The sequence below is a fragment of the Mytilus californianus genome, unplaced genomic scaffold, assembly GCF_021869535.1.
Source record: "Mytilus californianus isolate M0D057914Y unplaced genomic scaffold, xbMytCali1.0.p SCAF_5, whole genome shotgun sequence".
In the NCBI taxonomy this organism is placed as follows: Eukaryota; Metazoa; Mollusca; class Bivalvia; order Mytilida; family Mytilidae; genus Mytilus; species Mytilus californianus.
In genome coordinates this window covers 38,901,270-38,925,703 of record NW_026262701.1, presented here as the reverse complement: position 1 = coordinate 38,925,703, position 24,434 = coordinate 38,901,270, and the positions used below count along the sequence as shown (strand labels likewise).

The window sequence follows — 24,434 nt, the reverse complement described above, 5'->3', positions numbered from 1 at the left end:
GTCAGAGAAAACAAATGACCTTGTTCAATGCCAAAATATGTTTCACTTATTCTTTTCTGTAATATAAATGCAACATTGTCAAAACTGTTTTATAACTTGGTTATTTTGTTGATCATGATACTGTTCCTATGTTATTCAGTAGGGGGTCGTTTTCATCTCGGCTTGTTTTACAATATGTGTTAATCTGATCATCATTTTAGATAATTGTCTTTTACGGATAGTACATGTATATTCAATTCTTTTATCGTGTATTAATGCTTTTGCAGCTACTATAGGTATATATCGTTCATCGTGTTCAATTTTACTATGTATGGGGGCGGGGTCTGATGGGATTTACCGCGATTACTTTTTTCACTTATTATGTGGCAAACTAGTACTTAGTGGGTCAGTCACCACTATTAACTCATGATTTGAATAACCGAGGCTACTCCAATGCATTAGACTCATGATAAGTTCAGGTTATAGTCAGTATATATATTTTAAATATCAAATGCTCAAATTTTTCCAGCCACAATTACCAAGGGCAGAGAGTATTTGACAACATAGTAAAGAAAATACATTTAATGATTAACAAAGGCGTGATGATTACTGTAACCATTCACCGAGGACAGAAGGCATTGTTCTTATTTACTAATAATACTTTATTTCAAAAGCAAGTACAGCTGATAGGATATATATAAAAAAGAAGATGTGGTATGATTGTCAATGAGACAACTCTCCACAAGAGACCAAATGACACAGAAATTAACAACTATAGGTCACCGTACGGCCTTCAACAATGAGCAAAGCCCATACCGCACAGTCAGTTATAAAAGGTCCCGAAATGACAATGTAAAACAATTCAAACGAGAAAACTAACGGCCTAATTTATGTACGAAAAATGAACGAAAAACAAATATGTAACACATTAACAAACGACAACCACTGAATTACAGGCTCCTGACTTGGGACAGGCACATACATACAGAATGTGGCGGGGTTAAACATGTTAGCGGAATCCCAACCCTCCCCCTAACCTGGGACAGTGGTGTAACAGTACAACATAAGAACGAACTATAAAAATAAGTTGAAAGAGGCTTAACTCATCAGATGGATAAAAATACAAATACAATGTTTGACAAATTTATTATACATGCACCATACATATAATTGTTTACTTTTTATACATTGTGACTTGCATGGATGGAGAGTTGTCTCATTGGCACTCATACCACATCTTCTTATTTATATATAATCAAATGTTAACTACATTTAAATACATTAAATCACTCTTATACCTAGTACAATATTAAGAATAACGCAGAGTATAACATACATAGAATTGTTTAAAATTAGCAGCGTAGACTAGTTTCTCAGCTAATTTTATGTATTTACGAAGATTGTTTAGTTCTTTAATATTTAGAGAGACTGAGTTGGTTTCCGGCCGAGGTTCGCCGATTATACTTTCTACATCATCTCCGTCGTTTTGTTGTTGTTATTATAAACTATCTAACAGGCAACCGATTAGTCCAGTATCATTTTGGTATTCCATATTATGTACTACAGAGCGATATTCGAGTACTTATTGACATCCCTAGTTCATATCTACGGTTATATAATGTGAGAATACACAAAGTGCACTATTTTGACAGTTATTTTTGACAGTTATCTTCACATCCGTAAAAATCGAATAACTGAATGATGTTTTTTTTTATTTCTCCACAGTTTTCATGGCTATTCTTCTTTCTAGAATTGTCAAACTATATAAAGTAGAAGAAGGTGTTGTTTGATCACAAACAACAGGCTATTAGATAAGTAGTTATACAATTGTCAAAAGTTGTGAAGTATGAACTGTTACGATTTTAAACATTGTTTTTGCAGTTATGATTACTGGTTTTGGATAATTTCAGTCAGGTGAATTGATTTCCCTCTCTTTGCCTGTAGATAAATAAAAGATATATTAATTATGTTTATTGTGTTTATTATGTTTTAACTCGGATTGCTGCAATATATAGTTTCATTCATAAATAAAAGGATATATCCGGTTATCACGAAAACCCATTGACACAACATTAAAAAAAAATCCATGGATCAACAAAAAGTCTTTAAGAACTTTAACAGAGACCATCAAAGATCAGCAGTAACGCCAAACAAAGAATGCAAAGAACATTAAGATAGCTAAAGATGATCATGACCATGTTTCTTTGCGGCTTCGACACCTCTCGATTATTGCAACCAAGGACTTCCGCAGATTTTTCTTATGCTCAACACTTGGTTCGATTTCAGAAGATTCCCATGCGTGATGCAGATGTTTTATACTTTATACAGCCGATCAAATTGTGAAAGGATTTAATTAGTTGAGGACTAAACCCTCTTCTTAATTCTCGATTAATGGAATAAACCGTAAGGATGTACACAAAAGAATAAACAATAAATATCCATTCAGAAATAGCACTTAACTACAAAATGTATACAATACCGATATAATAGACATTTACAAGATATACATGTTATAAATACTCAAATATATTATATCATATAATGTTCACCACTTGCAAAAAACTATATCAAATAGAAGGACCGATTGAATAGTTGTTATTTGCTTAAAGTCCAGTGGCAAATATTTTATACATATTCAAGTCAAATATAAATGAAAAATGAGATATAAGACATACGTCAGTGATGAAGTAACCAAAGGCAACAGATTACCGAAGACATTTCGAGGGCAACATACAGTTTAATCGTGTAAAGTTTGTTAAAAATATACATGAACATGTATTATCTCATTTACTATAAAAAAAAAACATATTTGCGATCAATATGCATTTTGTGTTTTGGGCTTACGTATTGAGTTATAAGTTTCCACTTAATTTGATACTTTGTTCAATTAAAACTTGTTTTCGTTTTTATACGAGTATTGTACATGCTATGGTCATTTTTTATAGCCCGATTTTCTAATGCAATACTCGTATAGAAGCATATACGTTTGTCCAAATTTCAAAGCTTGCCTCTCAATACTATTTTTGTCTCTTTGACCATTTTTCATCGTCAGTATCACTGACATACGTATTTTTTAATAGAATGATTTTTCAGGATTTATTTTCAATGTTCGTTTATTATTCCTTATTTGAACTGTTTCATTCATAAGTCGAGAAAACAGTGCAAGGTTGAGTACTCATCCTGACACCTTTAAGTTGCGAAGTAAAGTTTTTTTTTTAAATTAAAAGCCTCAGAAATGGTTGTCGTTATAAATAAAAGGAAATACAGGGTAAACATCAATGAAAATGACTTAAACAGCATCTTGAGGGCAAGGCACAGACTTCAACAATAGGACAGGTCTTTATAGAATATGTCAAGCTCTAAATCGTCGCGAGTCTAATAAAGTTATGAAATTGATAAACGTTATCGAAAAGATCTGCCATCAACACCCTTTTCCAGAATAACAACAACAAAACATTTAGATTTAAAAACGGTTAATGAGGTAAATATAATGAGATAAGCTTTATATAATTGCCAACGACCGAAGATAAAATATCTAATTTTAGAAGGATATCTAAAAACTAATTGTAACAGATCCAAACTCTTATTCTAATTAACAGTTTTCTAATAAAAGCCCAAAATTCGTGATTTTATAAATAATATTTGTAATGTTTGGTTAGGGTGTTCTTGAAACAAAGCGATATGAAGAAGTAACAAAAGCGACATATAACGACACATCAGTTTAGGAATTGAACACAAATACATGTAAATAAAAAACTTGACAAGATTACATTGGTTTAGGTTTTCTACAATTAATTGATGCTTAAAATCAAATAAAAATGGAACAAATTCGATGTCTTGAAATAAATCAGAGTATCAGTGACCAAAAAGAATCGACAAATGCATGTTTAAAATTTGTGTATGTCTATTAATCAAGAATTCTAATATTATACCCGAATTTACAGCATTCTATTTCCTACATGTTATATTTACAAAAAATCATGTAGTTCTCTCCAAACACACACCAAGATAAATCATCGAATATTATTTCTGTATCTTTTTCAAATAGATTTAGTACAACGTATCAAATAATTTGTAATACTTGTTGTTTGACAAATGGAAGTAAAACTTATTTATAGTTTGATGGAACAGTATGTGAATCAATTCTCTTGCTGTTAGATTAATTTAATTGAAACATAAAAAAAGACAAAATATGAGTAACATGTTAAATATTTTGTAAACTCACCGTTCATGCTAGCCTGCCTGAAACTCTTAGACTTTTGTAGATTTTATGTAAAAGGTTTGATGTATTAAAAGAAACATAAACCAATGTAAGCTTGCCATATGTTTTTGTACATATTGAAAGGTGCATACATATACTTTACGGTGGAGTTTTGTACAAATGTACATGATCATGATGATTGAAGACCCTAGCATGTTGACTTTTCTATGTGTGGTTTGTCACATCACCAAGTAGTTGCTTTATTTGTGTCTTCCCAACATTTCTTGTTATCATATGATGGTAACATATTTACTAAAAGAGAGCATGTCTGGTCATTAAAGGCACTGTAAACACAGCTAATACATCAAACCTTTACATAAAAACAAATATATTAATTATAAAATGAATCATTATTATAATTATTATTAGTATAATCGTTTTCAACTTTCGGTAATGTGATATACCGTATAAAGTGACTGATTGCAAGTAAACATGAAAGGTTATAATTCTCATATTAGTTCTCTGAAATTCATTACCTAAAATATAGATACCTTAAACTCTTGTAGATACCTGTACAACCAAACAGAACTAACAGTTTCTGAATGCAAAAGGTTTGTAGCTTTTTTTAACTACATGTTCATGCTAACATGTCTTAAACTCTTAGATTTTGTTTTAGAAGTGCAATATACTTCAATTGACAGGCTTTGCACGCACTTTCCGAAACTTCTAAGATCCAAATGGAATTGGATTTTTTTTTTATTTTATTTATTTTTTTGGTTACCAAAGTAACATTGTCATATCTATATACGTAACTTTTCATAAGTATTAACTAGACTCTTATCAAATCTTTTCAACGTAATGTCTTTTTAATCATTTTAACTGTTTATTTTAGTTTTGGAGGTGAACAGTTTTTTTAGGGTTTACCATAGCTACATTTATATTCATTCATATCTATACAAATTCTGTGCCAAAACAAGTTTTCTCTTTTTATTTTGATCGTTTATGTCTTTGCAAGGTATGATCGTAAACTATTTTCTTTTTCAATTTTCTTTTACAAAGCTAAGTGTAAAGATCCTTAATTTAAATTATAACTATTTAGGTGAAGACGATTTCCACATTACTTGTGATATTTTGCTGTATATTGGTTGTGAAATCTGAAACATGCCTTGGGAGCCAGGAAAAATCTATCTTATCTGGTATAAAATCCTCTATAAAGACATTGGAAGAGAAGTTAGAAGGTAAGATACTATATCATTTGTAGTTTATAGCTTAGCTGACATTACTTAAAAATAGCAAACATCTTTTCAATTTATTTACAACATTCAGGCTCGCGTATGGTCCTGGTAACTGTAATGATGAACGTTGAAAAGTGGCCCATAAATTAAGAGATGAAAAACATCATCATATTCAATCATATGGTAATCATTGTTACGTCATCAACTTAAATGAATAATAAAATAAAGTGGATTTTACTAACAAGTAAGAATTATAGTAAAATAATTTTACATGTTCATTATCGACTTGTCCTTACGAAGCACCATATGCCGACTTGTGAAAATATCTTCAAGAAATATAAAAACGAACTGTTAAACAAAAAGTCAATTGCTTAACTCACATGAGCTGTAGTCACTGTACCCTCTTTTGTTTTCTTTATCTAAATTTAGTTTGGTATTCAAATTTGTTTTAATCAATTGAAATTAAAATTTCTTAAATGTTTCAAACTGTTTTTAGTTATTTAATGTAGTCGTGGTCCTGTTTATATGATATTAGAATAACAGTAAGATTGTATGTGTACATGTAGAAGCAAGAATTATTCTACACCAATAAAATAAAAATAAGTACATATTATAATAATTTTTTTTTCGTTTATAAAATGACAATTTAAACCCTTACAAAAAAGAAACAAAGGTTCATGCCCCAAACATCGTGGTTTCACTATCAGACGATAAAGTCGACAGGATAAATGTGCTTTAAATTGAATCTAGCGAATGCAAGATGACAGATACAATGTACATCAACATTCAGACAATATGTAATAGATAAAGGAATTCAGTTAATAACTCATATGGTCCGGACCGTTAATAACCAAACTAGTATAATACTAATATGGTCCGAGCATATTAGTATACGCATATGGTCATGACTATACGCGTATGGTCTAAATACTCATGTGGTCCGGAACATATACATAAATAATCCCGAGGGACGAGAGGACAATGTGCCAGTGAAATTAATTATCTTAAACTTATTGGCATGCATTTGTTGATATTAGCACTGTTACAGGGCTGACTTCACACAGAACAGTTGTTATACAGATTTGTATATTTCAGTTGATTCAGAACAAGACGAGACAGCATTGCCCTAATCACCACCGAGGCGATCTCGTCGATGAAAATTTGACAAAGGGATGTATATTTTAAAAGGCACAAACTTCGTAAATGAAACTGGTGTTAAGACTCTCAAAAATCTATCAAACGAATCCTTTCATTTAGATAAAAGCTAAAGTTTTTTGTCGAAGCTATCTCTTTGCTATTCAATTGAACAATTTCATATTGAATTGGTTAAGGAAGATGTAGCGAAAAAATGACATGCATATCTATTTCAAAGATTTTTCGAAATGCATTAACCTAGACTCGAAAAAATCATGAATAACAAAATATTGAGATCTTTTAATACTAGTTAAACCCCAGGCATTTATAACTTTTTGAGTCGAGCGTCACTGATGAGTCTTTTGTAGACAAAACAATCGTCTGACATACCAAATTATAAGCCTGGTATCTACGATGAGTGTATGATTAACAGTTTTTGATATCAATATATATATTTAGGAAAATCACCGAGATGTAGACCGGGATGGAATGAATACAAAGATCACTGTTATTTCTTTTCTACTGACAAAAAACCCTGGCATGAGGCGGAGGTACGTATTATGAAATTCTCATTTTGAACAAAATGAACAAATAGGCAAAGCGGCATGTTTCAAATTTATCAGTTAAACTTAATAAGTTGTACAGTGACCTGGAAATGTTCCCATTCCTATCGTTTGGATTTTGGTGGATAATTGTCTTATTGAATTGGCTATCATATCACATTTCCTTTTGGGCCTCGGTGTCCGAGTGGTCTAAATAGTTCAACTACTGTATCAGTAGCCTATGAACACTGCGGAAAGTGAGTTTGAACCCCGCACGTGGCCGGTCCGTTCGATTTCAATCTTAATTCACTAGGATTGTCTTTTTTACTACCGAAGGTCGATGATTCTCTCCAGACACTCGGGCTTCCTCCACAAAAAAAAAAATGACCGCGCTGATATTATAGTCAAGAGTGCAGAAAGTGACGTTTAAAAAAAAACAGCAATATACCAATCCATCAAAAACATTTCCTTATTTGTATAATGATAAATTTGACGGAGGACGTCTTTTTATTTTCCGTTACCAGTGATGTGCTTAATTCAAAATTGGTTTAATTTGAGTCGGAAGATAAGTATCTGTTGTTTTTTGCAATGAAAAATTTTAAATTATAATTTCGGTAATAGTTATACACCGAGGGATAGGTGTGTCTGGATAAGAAACCCCGTCGGCCGGAGGCCGGAGGGGTTTCTTATCCAGACACGCCGTATCCCGAGGTGTATAACTAACTTACACCCCATTCTATACCCTATATTTTTTAACATTGATTATTAAATGAAAAAAAAACGGTAGCATATTTATTGACAATATCAAACCATGATTTATAAGAATTTTTTTTTTATTACATGAAACCCCACTAGTAACCTTTCTTAGGGTATCTTTGTTCAAACTTTGACAAGTGATTATATTTTACAAATGTCAAAGTTGTTTTGCATATTCCCGTTAAATCCATGTACTAAAATGGATCAGCGGGTCAAGGTTGACCGTTTCGTGTATTCTTATTACAAACAAAAATATATCATGCTCCTTGTATGCAGTTGTCAATATGGACGGGTATAAGACGGACGACATTTTGTGGCAAGCGTTGGATTTGGTAGAAGAGACTTAAGATAAAGGCAATACTATAACCCAAAGTACTTACCTGTATCAGTGTAATAAAGGTAATCATAACTGTATTTTATATCTTACGGATTTATAACCCCCCTCTTCTCGAGAATAAATAAACATTCATATTCGGACATACAAAGGGATAGGTGTGACCAGACTACCAGACACGCTCAACATACAAAGATACAGATTTTATATTTAGGAACTCCCTTTTTGGGGGCAAACAGGTGCTGATCCAGCTGGGGGTTCCCAACTCAAGAGAAAAAAAGGGGGGTCCAACCATTCAAATGCATTGATCTTTTAAATAAAAGTCGGGTCCAAACCGCGGAACCCCCACCCCCAGATCGGCCAATTGGTAACCGTGGGGGGGGGGGGGGGGTCCCGGGAGTTAGAATCCCCATTTTTTTAAAGACCAAAGCTTTAGAATAGAGACATATTACTGGGATAAAAAAAATACCTTCAAGCAAAGGAGTATTTAAAGGATTATTTTTGTATTCAAAATAGATGCTTAATTTTTTTCGCTATTGGGATTTCCTAAAATGTTTTTTTTTAATATCTTGAAACAATTTGTAGTGAACACTATTAGTAATTTCTTATGTTCATGCTATTTAAAAAATAATCAATTTCTATTGTTACGAATAACAATGGACTTTGTTTGCGGGATGTAGAAGCAGGGGTTTCCAGAAACCCCGCTCGTCACACCCTGTGGTCAAAATCCTTTGTTATTCGTAACAATAGATCTATTCAATTTACACTTGTTTCAGAAATAGAAACTATGAAATATAACAATAGAACTGGGGTGTAAGCATTTTTCCGTATGCAGTGACCTTAGAACTTCGACCACCGCACAGCGCAAGTGCGAGGGAAAACCGTGATTAAAAAATTATAAAACAAACGTGCACTAGAAGGTAAATAGTATCAAATTAAATACACCAAAATCATGTAACAACTGTTATGGAAAATTTAAATGAACAAATGGGAACTCATGGAAATTAAAAAAAAAAGTAAACTGCGCTCTATCAATTCACTTATTTTTCACATGCTCCACGATTCTGAGTTGATTGTTTATCAACGCCACGATCCGGTAAACGTCGGCAACAAAGTCGAGAATTAATTAGTTTGCGTTCAAAATCACTGAATGAATTATCATTTGTCGATAATACATTATAGATGCGTAAGAAATGAAAAAAAAACGTGCATAGAGGACTTACTTAGGTATATATGCATGCATTGCTTCGATAATTTTCTGAACATTAAATGCCTTTTTACACTTAGAGGTATTGTTTTTTTTAAGGTAAAAAAAAGGGGGGGGTCGAATTTGTTTTTCAGCACAATTCTTTGTGTTTGTAGGTAGATTGTCGAAATCTAGGAGGGTATCTAACACAAGTTACTGATTCTTCAGAAAATTCCTGGATTGTTTCCATGATAACGAGTAAAAGTAAGTTTATCATATGTTTTCCTTTTAAAGAATCCCGAGTTTTACAAGATATTTAGATCATTAACTGGGTTATAGATGTGTCGTCACCCAGGCATCTCTCTTCCTGCAGTAAAACTAATGCTAAATAGAGATTTCTTGTTACTAGATTCAATTATATATATTAAATTTCATAAATCTGATATTAAATTACTGAAAAAAAAATGTATTTGAGTCAAATTTTCGGTACACCTATGCAACATGTTTTAAAATAATTCGGTTTTTATGAAATATGCTGTTTTAAGTGTTTTATTGAAGGTTTGTTGAATTTACCAATCTTTCCATTACTGATAAACAATGATTAACATATCTTGTGATGCAAGCAAAAAATTAATTATATTAAATTTCGTTTTAGTGTAATTCATGTTCATGCAGTTTATTCAATCGACTTTGTTTTAAAACGACCTATATACTTTAATAATTTATACTGTTTGGCATGCGTTGTAAACGTTTGTGGAAATAAAACAAGTGCAACACATGAAGTATCATTGCATTAATATTATTGTGTTTCATCATATATATAATAATGCCTGGAACTTGGGATTAATTATACAGAAGTGATTCAGCAGAACTACTGAATGGGTGCAACGGATTTTAAGGAGGGTGATTGGAGATGGGTGAATGATTTGTCTAAAGTACATTTTACCAGTTGGACCTCGGGTCAACCTGATAATGCACATGGCAAAGAGGACTGTGTTCATTTCGTGCATAGACATAACTATAAATGGAATGACCATGTGTGCAGCAATATATTTGGGTATATTTGTGAGAGTCCTCAGGTATTTATTATTAGTTACATATATCTTTGTGTGATATGTGATTTAATAACATTTATTTTATATAAAGAACATTGTACAAAAAGATACATCACTATAGCAGCAAATCTCTATACATATTTTAAAAGAATCTCTAGATGTGTTAACTGGTCAACGATAAATCGTTCGGTGTGAATCGGTGTGTGATCCAACGTATACAAATACAAAATATCAATGGGTGATTTTTATTAAAATCATGTGCTTACAGTTGCAAATTGAATGTCGCAGACATGAGAATACATACCGAATCCATTTCATTTGGGTTTTTTTTTTCTTATCATTTTATGTATGAAATTTGATGAATATTTTCTTTTTAACAAAGACTTAATTTGTTGTATTATATTGTAGGGTTTTAATTGTCTTCCGTACTCAAGACTGTTAAAGAGTGCTGTCAGTAGAAAGTAGCAACATGCAACCTTTCGTGAAAAAAGTGAAATAATAAAAATTGATTCATATTTGATTTCTTGTATTTATATATTTCGATTTATGAATGTGCCTTGTTGTACAATCCCATCTTATTTCAAAATCCGATAGTATATTATATGATGTGCGTTAGGTTCCGTAGAAAAATTTTAATCAGTTGTGCGTTTGAAAATAACGACATACAAGCACGGGAAATTGTCTCAAAAACGATCTAGTTCTAATATTCAAAACGTTGTTCCTACAGGGAGAACAATAGTATTTATTCTACCATAGTCGACAGTTAGGCTATTTCTCGAATCATGTCTTTCATCGGAAAAGATCGTCAATATTACACACTCCCTTATGAGTTCATTTTCCAGATAAAAGGCGCGCCTGTATCCCTGCACTATTAAAGTCTGAAGCACTTTCAGGATCATCATTCTGCAGAGCAGTTTAGAAATATAATCCATGTTCCGTAAGTACGTAATTTCAATTCCCGTAGGACTTAAGGGAGGGTGACAATCTAATTAAATTTCAATTTCCCGAATATTTTGTGCAGTATAGCATCAAACTTTTCACCCTTATATGTTGGAAGTGACGATGCCTACATTTTTGTCTCGTGGTGATGAAAGTCACAAGACAGATTCAACAAACTACCGTATCTCGGAACTGGCGTATCCTGTCTAACATTTTCTAAATTTACCAGTTTTATAATAAAGACCTGGACAACACAGTTATGTGTGATATTAGTACTTTATTATTCTGTTATAGTAATTGAAGTCAAATGGTAGCATGACTATCTTCGAATGAAGCTTGTTTATGGTATCCATGCCTTTTACATCAAATTGTTAAAAATTTGGAAGCCTTTTCGAATAATTCTTAAGAAAATATTTCAACGTGTTTTAAAATTTATATTGTAAATAAACACACTGCAGTTATTCATGAATAAATAAAAAAAATATATTATACTCTTACATCCAATTACAGCCCTCCTAATTTGACTTCCTTCACCTGCCTTGGATACACGAAAAGCCAACCTAAAGCCAGTAAAATGTAATACTACTTTTCCCTGCAATATCATTGCCAAATATAATATGATATATACATTCTAAACATAAACAGGAGTGAAATATTTGTAGTCACAATAGTAACGCAGGGTAATACCTTACTGCCCAACACAGCAGTATAATATGATTTGGACCATTCTTTTACCGATTTGTTGGAAGTGCTCCGTGCAAGACAAATTAAAGCTCCGATGCCACCGAATTGAAAGATTTAAATTATAACAATATAACATGCATAATGATAAAAGAGTATCCCAAAGCTGATGCATGGTACATGAATTGAAATGGCACCACAAATGAAGCTACTGTATTGTTTACTTTTTTATCTGCTTTAGAATAAAGAATTTTTCCTTGAAATTTTTGAATCTTTTATTTATATTTGCTAAGACAGTACAAAGTTATAAAGCATGGAATTTACAAGAAAGTGTATATGGTTATTGAAAATAACACATCAATCCAACTGTACAATTACAAAATCTTCTGCAAATAAGAATTTGTATGATTGTCAACGAGAAAACCTTCCACCAGAGACCAAATTTGTTGAGGTTTGCAACTATACTTCACGGTATGCAATACACAGAGCAATATCCAAATGTTTATATATATATATATATATATATATATATAAATAATTTAAAAGATTTGATAATCGTTAAATTCTACAGCAAAGCAATGACTAAGTGGACTGTATTGAAATGTTCCTTTTTTTAAGTTAGTATAAAGCATTTGATGTAATCATTTGAATAGTATATATTGGTGTGGTTTTTGAAGGACCGTCCTTTATCAATTTTCAGCTTGTTGTATACAGAAATATTTATGGTTGTATATAAAAGCTTTATACATGCATATATGCTTTGCATACTTTTATTTGAAACAACAAACGATCATGGCAATGCATAAATTATAACTTGCATCACACAGGGATGTATGCCTGTTTAAAGCTGTTTCACTTTTTCATGTTCAGCAGGATCATATCTGTTTGATCCGACTATACGAAATTGAAGGTTTTATCTGCAAGTTAACCGTTTTATACCTGGAAATGTTGTGAAAGATTAAACAGGGTGTCGGGGAGCAAACTGAGTAGCCTGAGATCACCCCCACCCCCCGCCCCCATTTTTTTGGGGGGTTCGTGTTGCTCAGTCTTTAGTTTTCTATGTTGTGTTTTGAGTACTATTGTTTATCTGTTGGTCTTTTTCTTTTAGCCATGGCGTTGTCAGTTTATTTTCGACTTATGAGTTTGAATGTCCCTTTTGGTATCTTTTGCCTCTCTTTTAAGTCATGAGCCTTTAATTCAGTATATGTTGTTAGTTGCTGTCTGCTGTCAAATTTGTTTTTGTTTAATGTTTTGTCATAAATAAAGCGTTTGTTTTCTCGTTTGAATTGTTTTACACTTTGTCATTTCGGGGCATTTTATAGCTGACTATACGGTATGAGTCAACTTTATTGTTAAAGGCCTGCAGTCACCTATAGTTGCTTACATCCAAGCCAATAGAAATCTGGTTGATTGTTGGACCATTGACATTAGTATCACTTCTTCATAATTTTGTATTAAGAGGGGCGTCTGTTTGAATGTCCGGGATGTTTCAAGACACAGCTACGTCAAATCGAAATAAGGGCGTTATTCCCGATGCCTCGTGTATATTTATTTCTATTCCGTTATATTGGATTTTCCCTTTTCTATTTCTATCTTTAGAAACTGTGCAACTAGTTTGTAGAACTAGTTCATTAGTATTTAAATTAATTATAAGTGTTTGCGTTAGTACTGCACTGATATTTCTTTGGCACTATTTCGGGTTGGGTTCTGTAGTCATACATAAGTCCGATACAAGTATAGTATGTATTGAGGTGCTCACAGTGACTTCCAAATACAACACGTTCTGCCTAGTATATTATATACATTTTATTGTATTGATTTAGTGTAGGATAGCAAAATGTGTTTTTTGGGGATATTTGTAATGTTTGGTATCTTTATTAAATGTTGAATCGCACAGAAAAAAATAAGTAACTGCTGCAAACCAAGCCTACTTTTTGACTTGGCTCTTATTTAGTCATGTAGATAGATTATCAATTTGTTAAATTCAGACGAATTTATGAGGGAGAATTTAAGGATGTTGTGACACTACATGTAAAGAATCCTGGCAACAACTCTGTGAGGGGTACTCAGGCGACAACAAAAAGTCTTTTATAAGAATTTCAACAGATACTATCAAAGATCTGCATTAACACCAAACATGCAAAACACATAAGAATAGCTAAAGACAACTATGACCATGTTTCTCTACCGTTTCGACACGCACCCAATCCGCTTTCATAGTCGGACTTACAAATCATACAAAGACGTTATGACAATAGACATCATAGACACTTCATGTTTCAATTTGCTTCAAATTCTAGATTCAAACCACAAAATAGACAGTTGAAAAATGCATAACTCATCAGATCGATACCAAGCACAAAAATAACAAAAAAAACAAAAAAAAAGAACACAAAGTAAAGATCTGAGAATACTCGCAGTTACTGAAAGCCAATAACAACTTATAAAACATCATGTACTTGATACTGAAATATCAATCAGTAAACATCCAACATCCAATGGATTTAGTATAAGGAAATCATTAACAGTCAGAAAAAACAATGACCATATGCAATGCCAAAATGTATTTCACTTATTCTTTTCTGTAATATAAATGCAACATTGTCAAAACTGTCTTATAACTTGGTTATTTAGGTGATCATAATACTGTTTTTGTGTTATTCAGTAAGGGGTCGTTTTCACCTCGGCTTGTTTTCCAATATGTGTTAATCTGATCATCATTTTAGATAATGGTCTTTTACGGAGAGTACATGTATATTCGATTCTTTTATCGTGCATTAATGCTTTTGCAGATACTATGGGTATATATTGTTCATCGTGTTCAATTTTACTATATATGGAGGTCTGGTGGGATTTACCGCGACTACTTCTTTCACTTATTATGTGGCAAATTAGTACCGAGTGGGCCGGTCACCACAATTAACTCAGGATTTGAAAAACCGAGCCTACTCCAATGCATTAGACTTATGATAATTTCAGGTTATAGTCAGTATATATATATATTTTAAATACCAAATGCTCAAATTTTTCCAGTCACAATTACCAAGGGCAGAAAGTATTTGATAACATAGTAAAGAAAACACATTTAATGATTAACAAAGGCGTGATGATAACTGTAACCATTCATCGGGGGTGGAGGGATTGTTCTTATACTTTATTTCAAAAGCAAGTTCAGCTTATAGGATATATACAATGTTTGACAAATTTATTACATGCACCATATCACATAAACAGACATATAATTGTTTACTTTTTATACACTGTGACTTGAATGGAGAGTTGTCTCATTGGCACTCATACCAAATCTTTTTATTTATATATAATCAAATGTTAAATACATTTAAATACATTAAATCACTCTTATACCTAGTACAATATTAAGAATAACGCGGAGTATAATATACATAGAATTGTTCAAAATTAGCAGCGTAGTTTCTCAGCTAATTTAAAGTATTTACGAAGATTGTTTAGTTCTTTAAAATTTAGAGAGACCGAGTTGGTTTCGCAACTTTGAAACTTTCAGTCCTGTAAACGAAAATATTGCTCTGACGATATAAATGCTGCAGAATCGTTAAGACACGTTTAGCCAAAAGTGCAAGCCTAGGAAAACTGTTCTCGTGTATAGCCTACCTCTTTTCGGAGGCATTTCAAATGACAATCAAGCTTAAACATTCGTATATTAATTTTGATTGCTAGCAATCAAAGATTATGGTTATACTTTATCATCCATTCATTTCATTGGACACGCGGCATTTGTTGATTTTCACTTACCTTTCATAAGCCCCGCCCACCCATAGCAACATGTGATAATATTAGTAACGGGTCTTTCTGCTTAAAATTAACACTCGCTGAGCCCAAAGTTCGCCGATCCGGAACAATTAACACCCGCTCCGGCCGAGGTTCACCAATTGTAATTTCTACATCATCTCCGTCGTTTTGTTGTTGTTATTATAAACTATCTAACAGGCAACCGATTACTCCAGTATCATTTTGGTATTCCATACTAGGTACTACAGAGCGATACTCGAGTACTTATTGACATCCCTAGTTTGATAACTATTTACACCACTGGGTCGATACCACTGCTGGTGGACGTTTCGTCCCCGAGGGTATAACCAGCCCAGTAGTCAGCACATTGATGTTGACATGAATATCAAGTATATGGTCATTTTTATAAATTTCCTGTTTACAAAAGTATAAATTTTTCGAAATACTAAGGATTTTCTTATCCCAGACATAGATTACCTTAGCCGTATTTGGCACAACTTTTTGGAATTTTGGGTCCTCAATCCTCTACAACTTTGTACTTGTTTGGCTTTATAACTAGTTTGATCTGAGCGTCACTGATGAGTCTTATGTAGACGAAACGCGCGTCTGGCGTATTAAATTATAAGTCTGGTACCTTTGATAACTAATTATATCTAAGGTAATATAATGTGAGGATAAACAAAGTGCACCTATTTTTATTTTATTTCTCCACAATTTTCATAGCTATTCTTCTTTCTAGAAATGGCAAACTATAAAAAGTAGGAGAAGGTGTTGTTTGATCACAAACAACAGGCTATTAGATAAGCATTTATACAATTGTCAAAAGTTGCTAAGTGTGAACTGTTACGATTTTAAACATTGTTTTTTGTAGTCATGATTACTGGTTTTGGATAAGTTCAGTCAGGTGAAAAGAGTTGCCGCTCTTAAAATAAACAATTTATGATGGATGGACTCGATAATATGTATCAGCATTTCGTGTGTATTTTAGTCTAGACGCCATCTAATTAACCACCGAGGTGACCTCCGAAGACTGCTGAAGGTCATATAACCCAATATAAATATAAAAATAGATATAATAGATAGCGAACCCGTGCAATTGGATTTTCGTTTTTACCTGTATAAGAATGAGTTTTTGTGAATTGAATCAGTCATTCAAGTGGTTTACCCTTGTTTCACTTTCAACGTTGTCATTTTTTCCTTTTAATTACTGAACACGCCTAATGCATGCGTAACCCATCTCTAGCTTACGGGTTAAATTGAAGGTCACATGAATACGGATTCAATGAGTTCGAATTATTCACTTGCAAGTGAATGATTAATCAGCGATGTTTCTTAGCTTATTTTGACAAAATTGAACCAAACTAGCTGCTAAAAGCGGATCATTATTTCACTATTTCACTTTCATTAATGTTTTAATTTTTTTTATATCTCGTCGCTAATGCCCCTTTAAGATTAAGAATGAAATAGACATGTTTTTTTTTTTGTAAAGTGTCCATGTATTGACCATTCACAAAAAAAAAAGAAGTACATAAACCTGAAGTAATTTATCATATGAGAAGAAACTATTTGATTGAATGCTTCCCTCTTAAAAGGTTTACATACACATCACATATATATAATGGCTCAATAGTTATATAATTATAACATTTGCTGTCTATATGAAAATGTATTATATTTTGGGTCGTTGTTTCCAAATATTTGGTAATGTGGATAAATTGTGACAATAGTTCAATGATTGTTTTCTTATCGTACTGTGGCAAATATTTCATAACTGAAAACATTTTCTTTTTTTCCATCCGTTCTCATTTCCGTCTCGAGCTCCCTTGTACCCGCATCTTACTATTTCCTATTTTGTCTGCCAATTTTTTAGCATTCCGTTCCTTTACTTTTCTATCCTCTTCATTATTCCATGTTTTTACTCTGCTTTAATCTTCTTTCTCCAATAACATCAAATTGTATTGTACCAGGCTAAGGCAGACACACATATGTAATGTCTCTTTAGTGATGTTCGAGGCTATACTTTTTAACAAAACATAATACATAGTTGAATAACTGATAAGCCGAATAGAACTTTCTCCTAATACGATCCTGTAATCTCTAGTCACCAATTATTTGTGATATGTAACAGTACCTTATTAAATGTCATTTAAAAGTTTTTAAATTATAAACACGCGGATGTTTCCGTCATGTTGCTTGACATGAAATGAAGATAAGATTTGACTTTAGAACTTGTTATTGTGATCCTCAAATTCTTACTTAAGTTTCACTTTTCATTTCCAGATATCATTTATTCAACTTGAAAAAAAACAATTTCAACTCTTGAATCTAAATAAAACACTTTTTACGAAATGTTTTCTGTATATGCTACTTATTTTATTAGTCTTTAGTGATAAGTGTTCTGAAAGATATTATTTATTTTGTTTTTGTTATTTTATTTTCGATGGATTTCATGTGACAACATTTCAGCGAAATTAGTTATATCATATCTGTTGTTTTATGGGTGAAGGAACTGTAAAGCCTTGTCAATTAAGATCGGGGTAGATCACATCTAACCAAGAGAGGGGTTCGAACTCGGAGTTAACGGACTAGTTATCACTGTAAATGGCATGCTTAGGCCACCTGGACATCAACCTCCCCCGCCTGAAAACTAGGAATATTATCAACCTATAAAAATGAATTAGTGCAAATATCACTGATTAAGTTCAAATATTTACACAATCTTATACTCTTAAAAAATATTATCATTTATATGCTTAGAAATGCATATAAACTTCCTTTGTTATACAGGAAACGTTGCATATCGAATTCCTGATTCGGGATAACTTTAAAACTGACATACTTGAAGAAAAGGGCGACAAAATAAGTTTTCTCGACTTATTGACGGAAGTAAGTGGGAAGCTCAAAGAAATGGTCCAATCTTTTGGGTGAAGTCTATGAACAAGTGTCCGTTTTCGACTAAACACTTCAGAAAAAACTGCAGTTTGACAAATTAAGTACGAACAAAGATTTTCAAAATATTTCCGTATTAGAGAATTTATAAGAAGAAGAGGATTTGTAAACGATAATCAACGAGCGACGTTAGTCGCAAGTAGATTTTCGATTCCGAACCCAATACTTCTTATGAATTCTTTAACTTAACCCATTTCTTGTAAAACGGCTGTCCGTTTTACATTTTGACAATAGATAAACGGAATTTTATAAAGATAATGACATATTTTTTATTCTATAATAGTTGGAAATGATTATATCCACACGCTTCACATCTATATTTAGACATTCGACAAATGGGGTGTTTGTTCCCCTTTTTAACTCCATATTTCATATTGGTTAATAAATATATCATTTAATGTTTAATTATTACACATTATTCAAATTGAATAGATGTTGGTATTTATAAAATAAAATAGAGAATGGAAATTGGGAATGTGTCAAAGAGACAACAACCCGACCAAAGAGCAGAAAACAGCCGGAGGCCACCAATGGGTCTTCAACACAGCACGAAAATCCCGCACCCGGAGGCGAGCTTCAGCTGGCCGCTAAACAAAAATGTGTACTAGTTCAATGAAAATGGACGTCACACTAAACTCCAAAACATATAAATGAACTAAAATTAAAAAACATACAAGACTAACAAAGGCCAGAGCCTCCTGACTTGGGACAGTCGCAAAAATGCGGCGGGGTTGAACATGTTTAGTGAGATCTCAACCCTCTCCCAATACATCTAGCTAATGTAGAATAAACAAACACACAGCAATACGCACAGTAAAACTCTTTTTAAAAGAATTCCGAGTCCGATATCAGAATAGGTAACAGAAGAAACTAAGCAAAATGACAATGATACATAAATTAACAAAGGACTACTAGCAGTTATAATTACTGACAATCCAGATCCAGACCTCAATTAAACTGATTGAAAGAGTATGTCTTCATCATATGAAAAACAAGCACAATCCCTCCCGTTATAGGTTTAGTATCATACCATCATACAATATGTGAGAAGAACATAACCGGTATCATGCCAACAACTGGTTTTAGAATAAATGTGTTTATTTCCGATGCAAAGACCCTATGAGTGAATCAATATTAATACCAAAATATGCCATCTTTAATGACCTGACAACGTTACAGTATCGTAACTATATCCCTTCTGAATAAGTCTATTTAAAGGTTTGGTTAGCTTTTGAGGTGAATGTCGACATTTTTGTGCTTTGTATAGAATATTACCATAAAAGATTTGAAATTGTGAAATGATTTATATTTACGAATGATGTCCTTGTACCGATGATAAAATTTATTAAATGTTTTGAGTAGTTTGTGGTATCGAAAACACTGATGTAATAATTTTTCAGTAATACAGAGATTTCTTTCGTTAAAATCAAATACGTTGTTACATACACGAGCGAATCGAACAAGTTGAGATATATAAACACCATAAGATGGTGACAAAGGAACGTCACCATCTAAAAATGGATAACTAACAATAGGAAATGAAAAATCATCTCTTTTATCATAAATTTTGGTATTAAGCTTCCCGTTAAAGATATAGATATCAAGATCTAGGAAAGGGCAGTGTTCATTGTTAGTATTAGCTTTATTTAAAGTCAGTTCAGCAGGACAAATCTCTTTAGTGTACATACTGAAGTCGTCATTATTGAGAGCCAATATATCATCCAAATATCTAAAAATGTTATTAAATTTATATATCAGATGTTGTTTCATAGATTACAGAAGCTAATTATCAATGAGACAGAAATCCAGTTTATTGACATGTATTGACAATGAATCGCCTTTATATTGATTTATGTCATCACTCGTGGTATAGTGGTATCATGCATAGACTGAAGACTGTAATGCTTTACGATGAAAATACGCGCAAGTTCGAACACTTCACATAAAACTCGTTTTTGAGAGGATTAAAGATCGTAAGTTAAAAGTTTAAAGTTATAATATAAGTTATCTTAAATTAACACAGAGGCTAGTGGATTCTTAAAAAAATAATCTACAGTTATAGTGTGTGATAAGATTTTGTCAGGGAATTCGATGTTTGCTATACCATGGCTCTCTTAAACACACTTCATGGCGATACCGCTGAATAAATCACAATAAAATTTTTGCAGTACTTTCAAAAATGATTTTGCTATGTATTCGTGTATTATATGTTAATAAATCAACGATTTAAGAAGGTAAATTTTCTATATAAAGTCAATAATTTTTTTGACTTTTGAAGCCCAAACTTTCTATTGCTTTAAATATACTAATGGGAGATAAAAAAAAAAACGATGCCAATACCGACATATATGTGTTTGAACTTCTAACAAAAAATATAACAAGAAATTGTATTAGAAAATCATTTTCTTCCTACCCAATTTACCCCTGACACTCAGTTTGATATGGACTGGTCATTGTTATCAAATCTTACGCAATTCGATTCGATGAAGTTATTATTGCTTTACCTTTAATTGTTCACCTGTTCAAATTTGTCCAATGTATATTCTGTAAGCACACGACTGAAATTTTATTACGTAACAATAATTATTGTTTATGAAGACAATGATGGCAACTCTAGCTCCGAAGTTAAAAAATCTTTAAGAAATTATAAAACTACTCTTGTTTGTGGATAAGCAATTATAGTTATGGTTTGTCTTTAGTTTTCTGTCCTAATATTGTACTAAAGGTCAAGTCGAATTTGAATTATTATTTTTTTCATAAATACGATAAATGTTCTTCAACAAGAGTCTGTATATCTTTCAGCCAGTCTTAAGAATAATGGGCAACATCAGTGAAGAAAAAAGAAAAATGTCTTAAAAATAAAAAAATATAGAAATGAAGATCCCAACATTTCATACATTACTACTTGTTATATTAAAATTCCAGAAACATATATGCTTTGAAGCTTTAGATTCGATTATTCGTCGGTTATAAAAATTCAGCTAAATGTAATTTCTCGATATACTTAGTGATGAATAGCATTAATCTTTTAACGATTTTTTCGATGAAAAATTTATCCCTCTAAAAAGCTCGGTCAACGGACACATTTTAATGCAACAATTTCAATTATAATTAAACATGAATATGACCAAAGTTTCAATACTTCTTATCTTGTACAAAGTCAGATATATTTCGGCAAATTGTGTAATCATAGATTCTAGTATTGGCGCTACATTTTAGTGAGATATATATCCATTTTGTAACAAATGTACACACTAGAATTTACGTATATCATGTAAATCATACGTTGAAACATGGTTCCGAACTATATCTTTGGATGTTCTAACCCAGGAATAGATTACCTTAGCTGTATTTGGCACAACCTTTCGGAATTTCGGATCCTCAATGCTCATCAACTTCATATTTTTTTGGCCTTTTTAACTTTTTAACTTTTTTGATTCCAGCGTACTGATGAGATTTTTGTTTACAAAACGCGCGTCTGGCGTACAAATTTTTAATTTTGGTATCTATGATGAGTTTATTTGATAATTGACAAGCTGAAAATATTTGCTCCCTTATCCTATTTCTGAAAACAAACTGCTTGATATTTCCAATTCGTGAATTTACAGATCAGTACGATGATTTATTTTTGAAAATTCTCAAGTGTTACTGCTTGATGTTGTCAATGTGATTATTTATCAAGTGTTACTGCTTGATGTTGTCATTTTGATTATTTATCAAGTGTTACTGCTTGATGTTGTCAATTTGATTATTTATCAAGTGTTACTGCTTGATGTTGTCATTCTGATTATTTATCAAGTGTTGATGCTTGATGTTGTCATTTTGATTATTTATCAGGTGTTACCGCTTGATGTTGTCATTTTGATTATTTATCAAGTGTTACCGTTTGATGTTGTCATTTTGATTATTTATCAAGTGTTACCGCTTGATGTTGTCATTTTGATTATTTATCAAGTGTTACCGCTTGATGTTGTCATTTTGATTATTTATCAAGTGTTACCGCTCGATGTTGTCATTTGATTATTTATCAAGTGTTACCGCTTGATGTTGTCATAATTGATCAAGTGTTACCGCTTGATGTTGTCATTTTGATTATTACTGCTTGATGTTGTTGATGTTGTCATTTTGATTATTTATCAAGTGTTACTGCTTGATGTTGTCAATTTGATTATTTATCTGGAGTTACCGCTTGATGATGTCATTTTGATTATTCATCAATTGTTACCGCTTGATGTTGTCATTTTGATTATTTATTATTTATCTAGAGTTACCGCTTGATGATGTCATTTTGATTATTCATCAATTGTTACCGCTTGATGTTGTCATTTTGATTATTTATGAAGTGTTACCGCTTGGTGTTGTCATTTTGATTATTGATCAAGTGTTACCGCTTGATGTTGTCATTTTGATTATTGATCAAGTGTTACCGCTTGATGTTGTCATTTTGATTATTTATCAAGTGTTACCGCTTGATGTTGTCATTAGATTATTTATCAAGTGTTACCGCTTGATGTTGTCATTTTGATTATTTATCAAGTGTTACCGCTTGATGTTGTCATTTTGATTATTTATCAAGTGTTACCGCTTGATGTTGTCATTTTGATTATTTATCAGGTGTTACTGCTTGATGTTCTCATTTTGATTATTTATCAGGTGTTACTGCTTGATGTTGTCATTAGATTATTTATCAAGTGTTACCGCTTGATGTTGTCATTTTGATTATTTATCAAGTGTTACCGCTTGATGTTGTCATTTTGATTATTTATCAAATGTAACCGCTTGATGTTGTCATTTTGATTAGTTATCAAGTGTTACCGCTTGATGTTGTCATTTTGATTATTACTGCTTGATGTTGTTGATGTTGTCATTTTGATTATTTATCAAGTGTTACCGCTTGATGTTGTCATTTTGATTACAAATGTCATTATCAGCATGATGAATATTTCTGGATATTATGCATCGGGTGTTAACGGAACATACTAGTAGTCTGACACATTGTTGAAACTTTAATCTCATGATGCCGTGAATAGCTCAACGGAAGCCAGATATTCAGCAGATGATGTTTACAGCTTTGGACTTTATTAGCATTGTTCGTGTTCTTAAATTTAGACGATCGGCAAACAAAACATTGATTACATGTAGCTATAATGAACGGACAGACAGAATACAGATAACTATGTAATAACAACTATGTCAGGTTGTTGCAGTTTATACGAAATATTCTGATGGAAGAATTGAATATGGAAACAAATTTAAACTTGATGGAAATATTCAGGGGCAGACTTATGTGAAATCTACTCGACATTTAAGAAAATTAAACATTTTAGTTTAATAATATACAACATTTAATGTACGGGTATATATATAAACATGTATCTGTTGTATTACCTGTGTGTTGACTTTTAACAAGTAAACTATGTGACTAATTGTACATAATTTACGCGTCTGATGCATGAAATGCACGAAGTGTTGTTTTCATTATTCACATCACTGGGTCGGTATAGCTGCTGGTAGAATATCAGTCCTCTAGGGTGTCATCAGCTCAGTAGTGGGTACTTCCGTAGTGACATGATTTATAACAAATATTTTTAAAATTGTCCGTTTATAAGTCTAGACATTATAAAGAAACTAAGGTTTCAACTCCCCCAAGCAAAGTTGACCTTATATCGATTTGG

General features: G+C 32.2%; 2 protein-coding genes across 2 annotated transcripts in view; both read left to right on the top strand.

Moving 5' to 3' along the window:
- LOC127701889 (leucine-rich repeat-containing protein 15-like) overlaps positions 1 to 24,434 on the top strand; it is an 89,697-nt gene that overhangs the window by 47,185 nt on the left and 18,078 nt on the right. The window lies entirely within an intron of this gene.
- LOC127701905 (perlucin-like protein) lies at positions 4,722 to 10,937 on the top strand. The gene is made up of 6 exons (XM_052205885.1): positions 4,722 to 4,791; positions 5,280 to 5,418; positions 7,009 to 7,100; positions 9,544 to 9,631; positions 10,223 to 10,446; positions 10,831 to 10,937. The coding sequence occupies exons 1-5, from the start codon at positions 4,783 to 4,785 to the stop codon at positions 10,243 to 10,245; spliced, it is 351 nt and encodes a 116-aa protein (XP_052061845.1). The 5' UTR covers positions 4,722 to 4,782; the 3' UTR covers positions 10,246 to 10,446; positions 10,831 to 10,937.

What these genes read in the sequence shown, in the direction of transcription:
- LOC127701905 (XM_052205885.1), top strand. An exon ending in ATTGGAAGAGAAGTTAGAAG is followed by an intron (nt 5,419 to 7,008) that starts GTAAGATACTAT and finishes ATATATATTTAG; the next exon opens with GAAAATCACCGAGATGTAGA. An exon ending in AACCCTGGCATGAGGCGGAG is followed by an intron (nt 7,101 to 9,543) that starts GTACGTATTATG and finishes TTGTGTTTGTAG; the next exon opens with GTAGATTGTCGAAATCTAGG.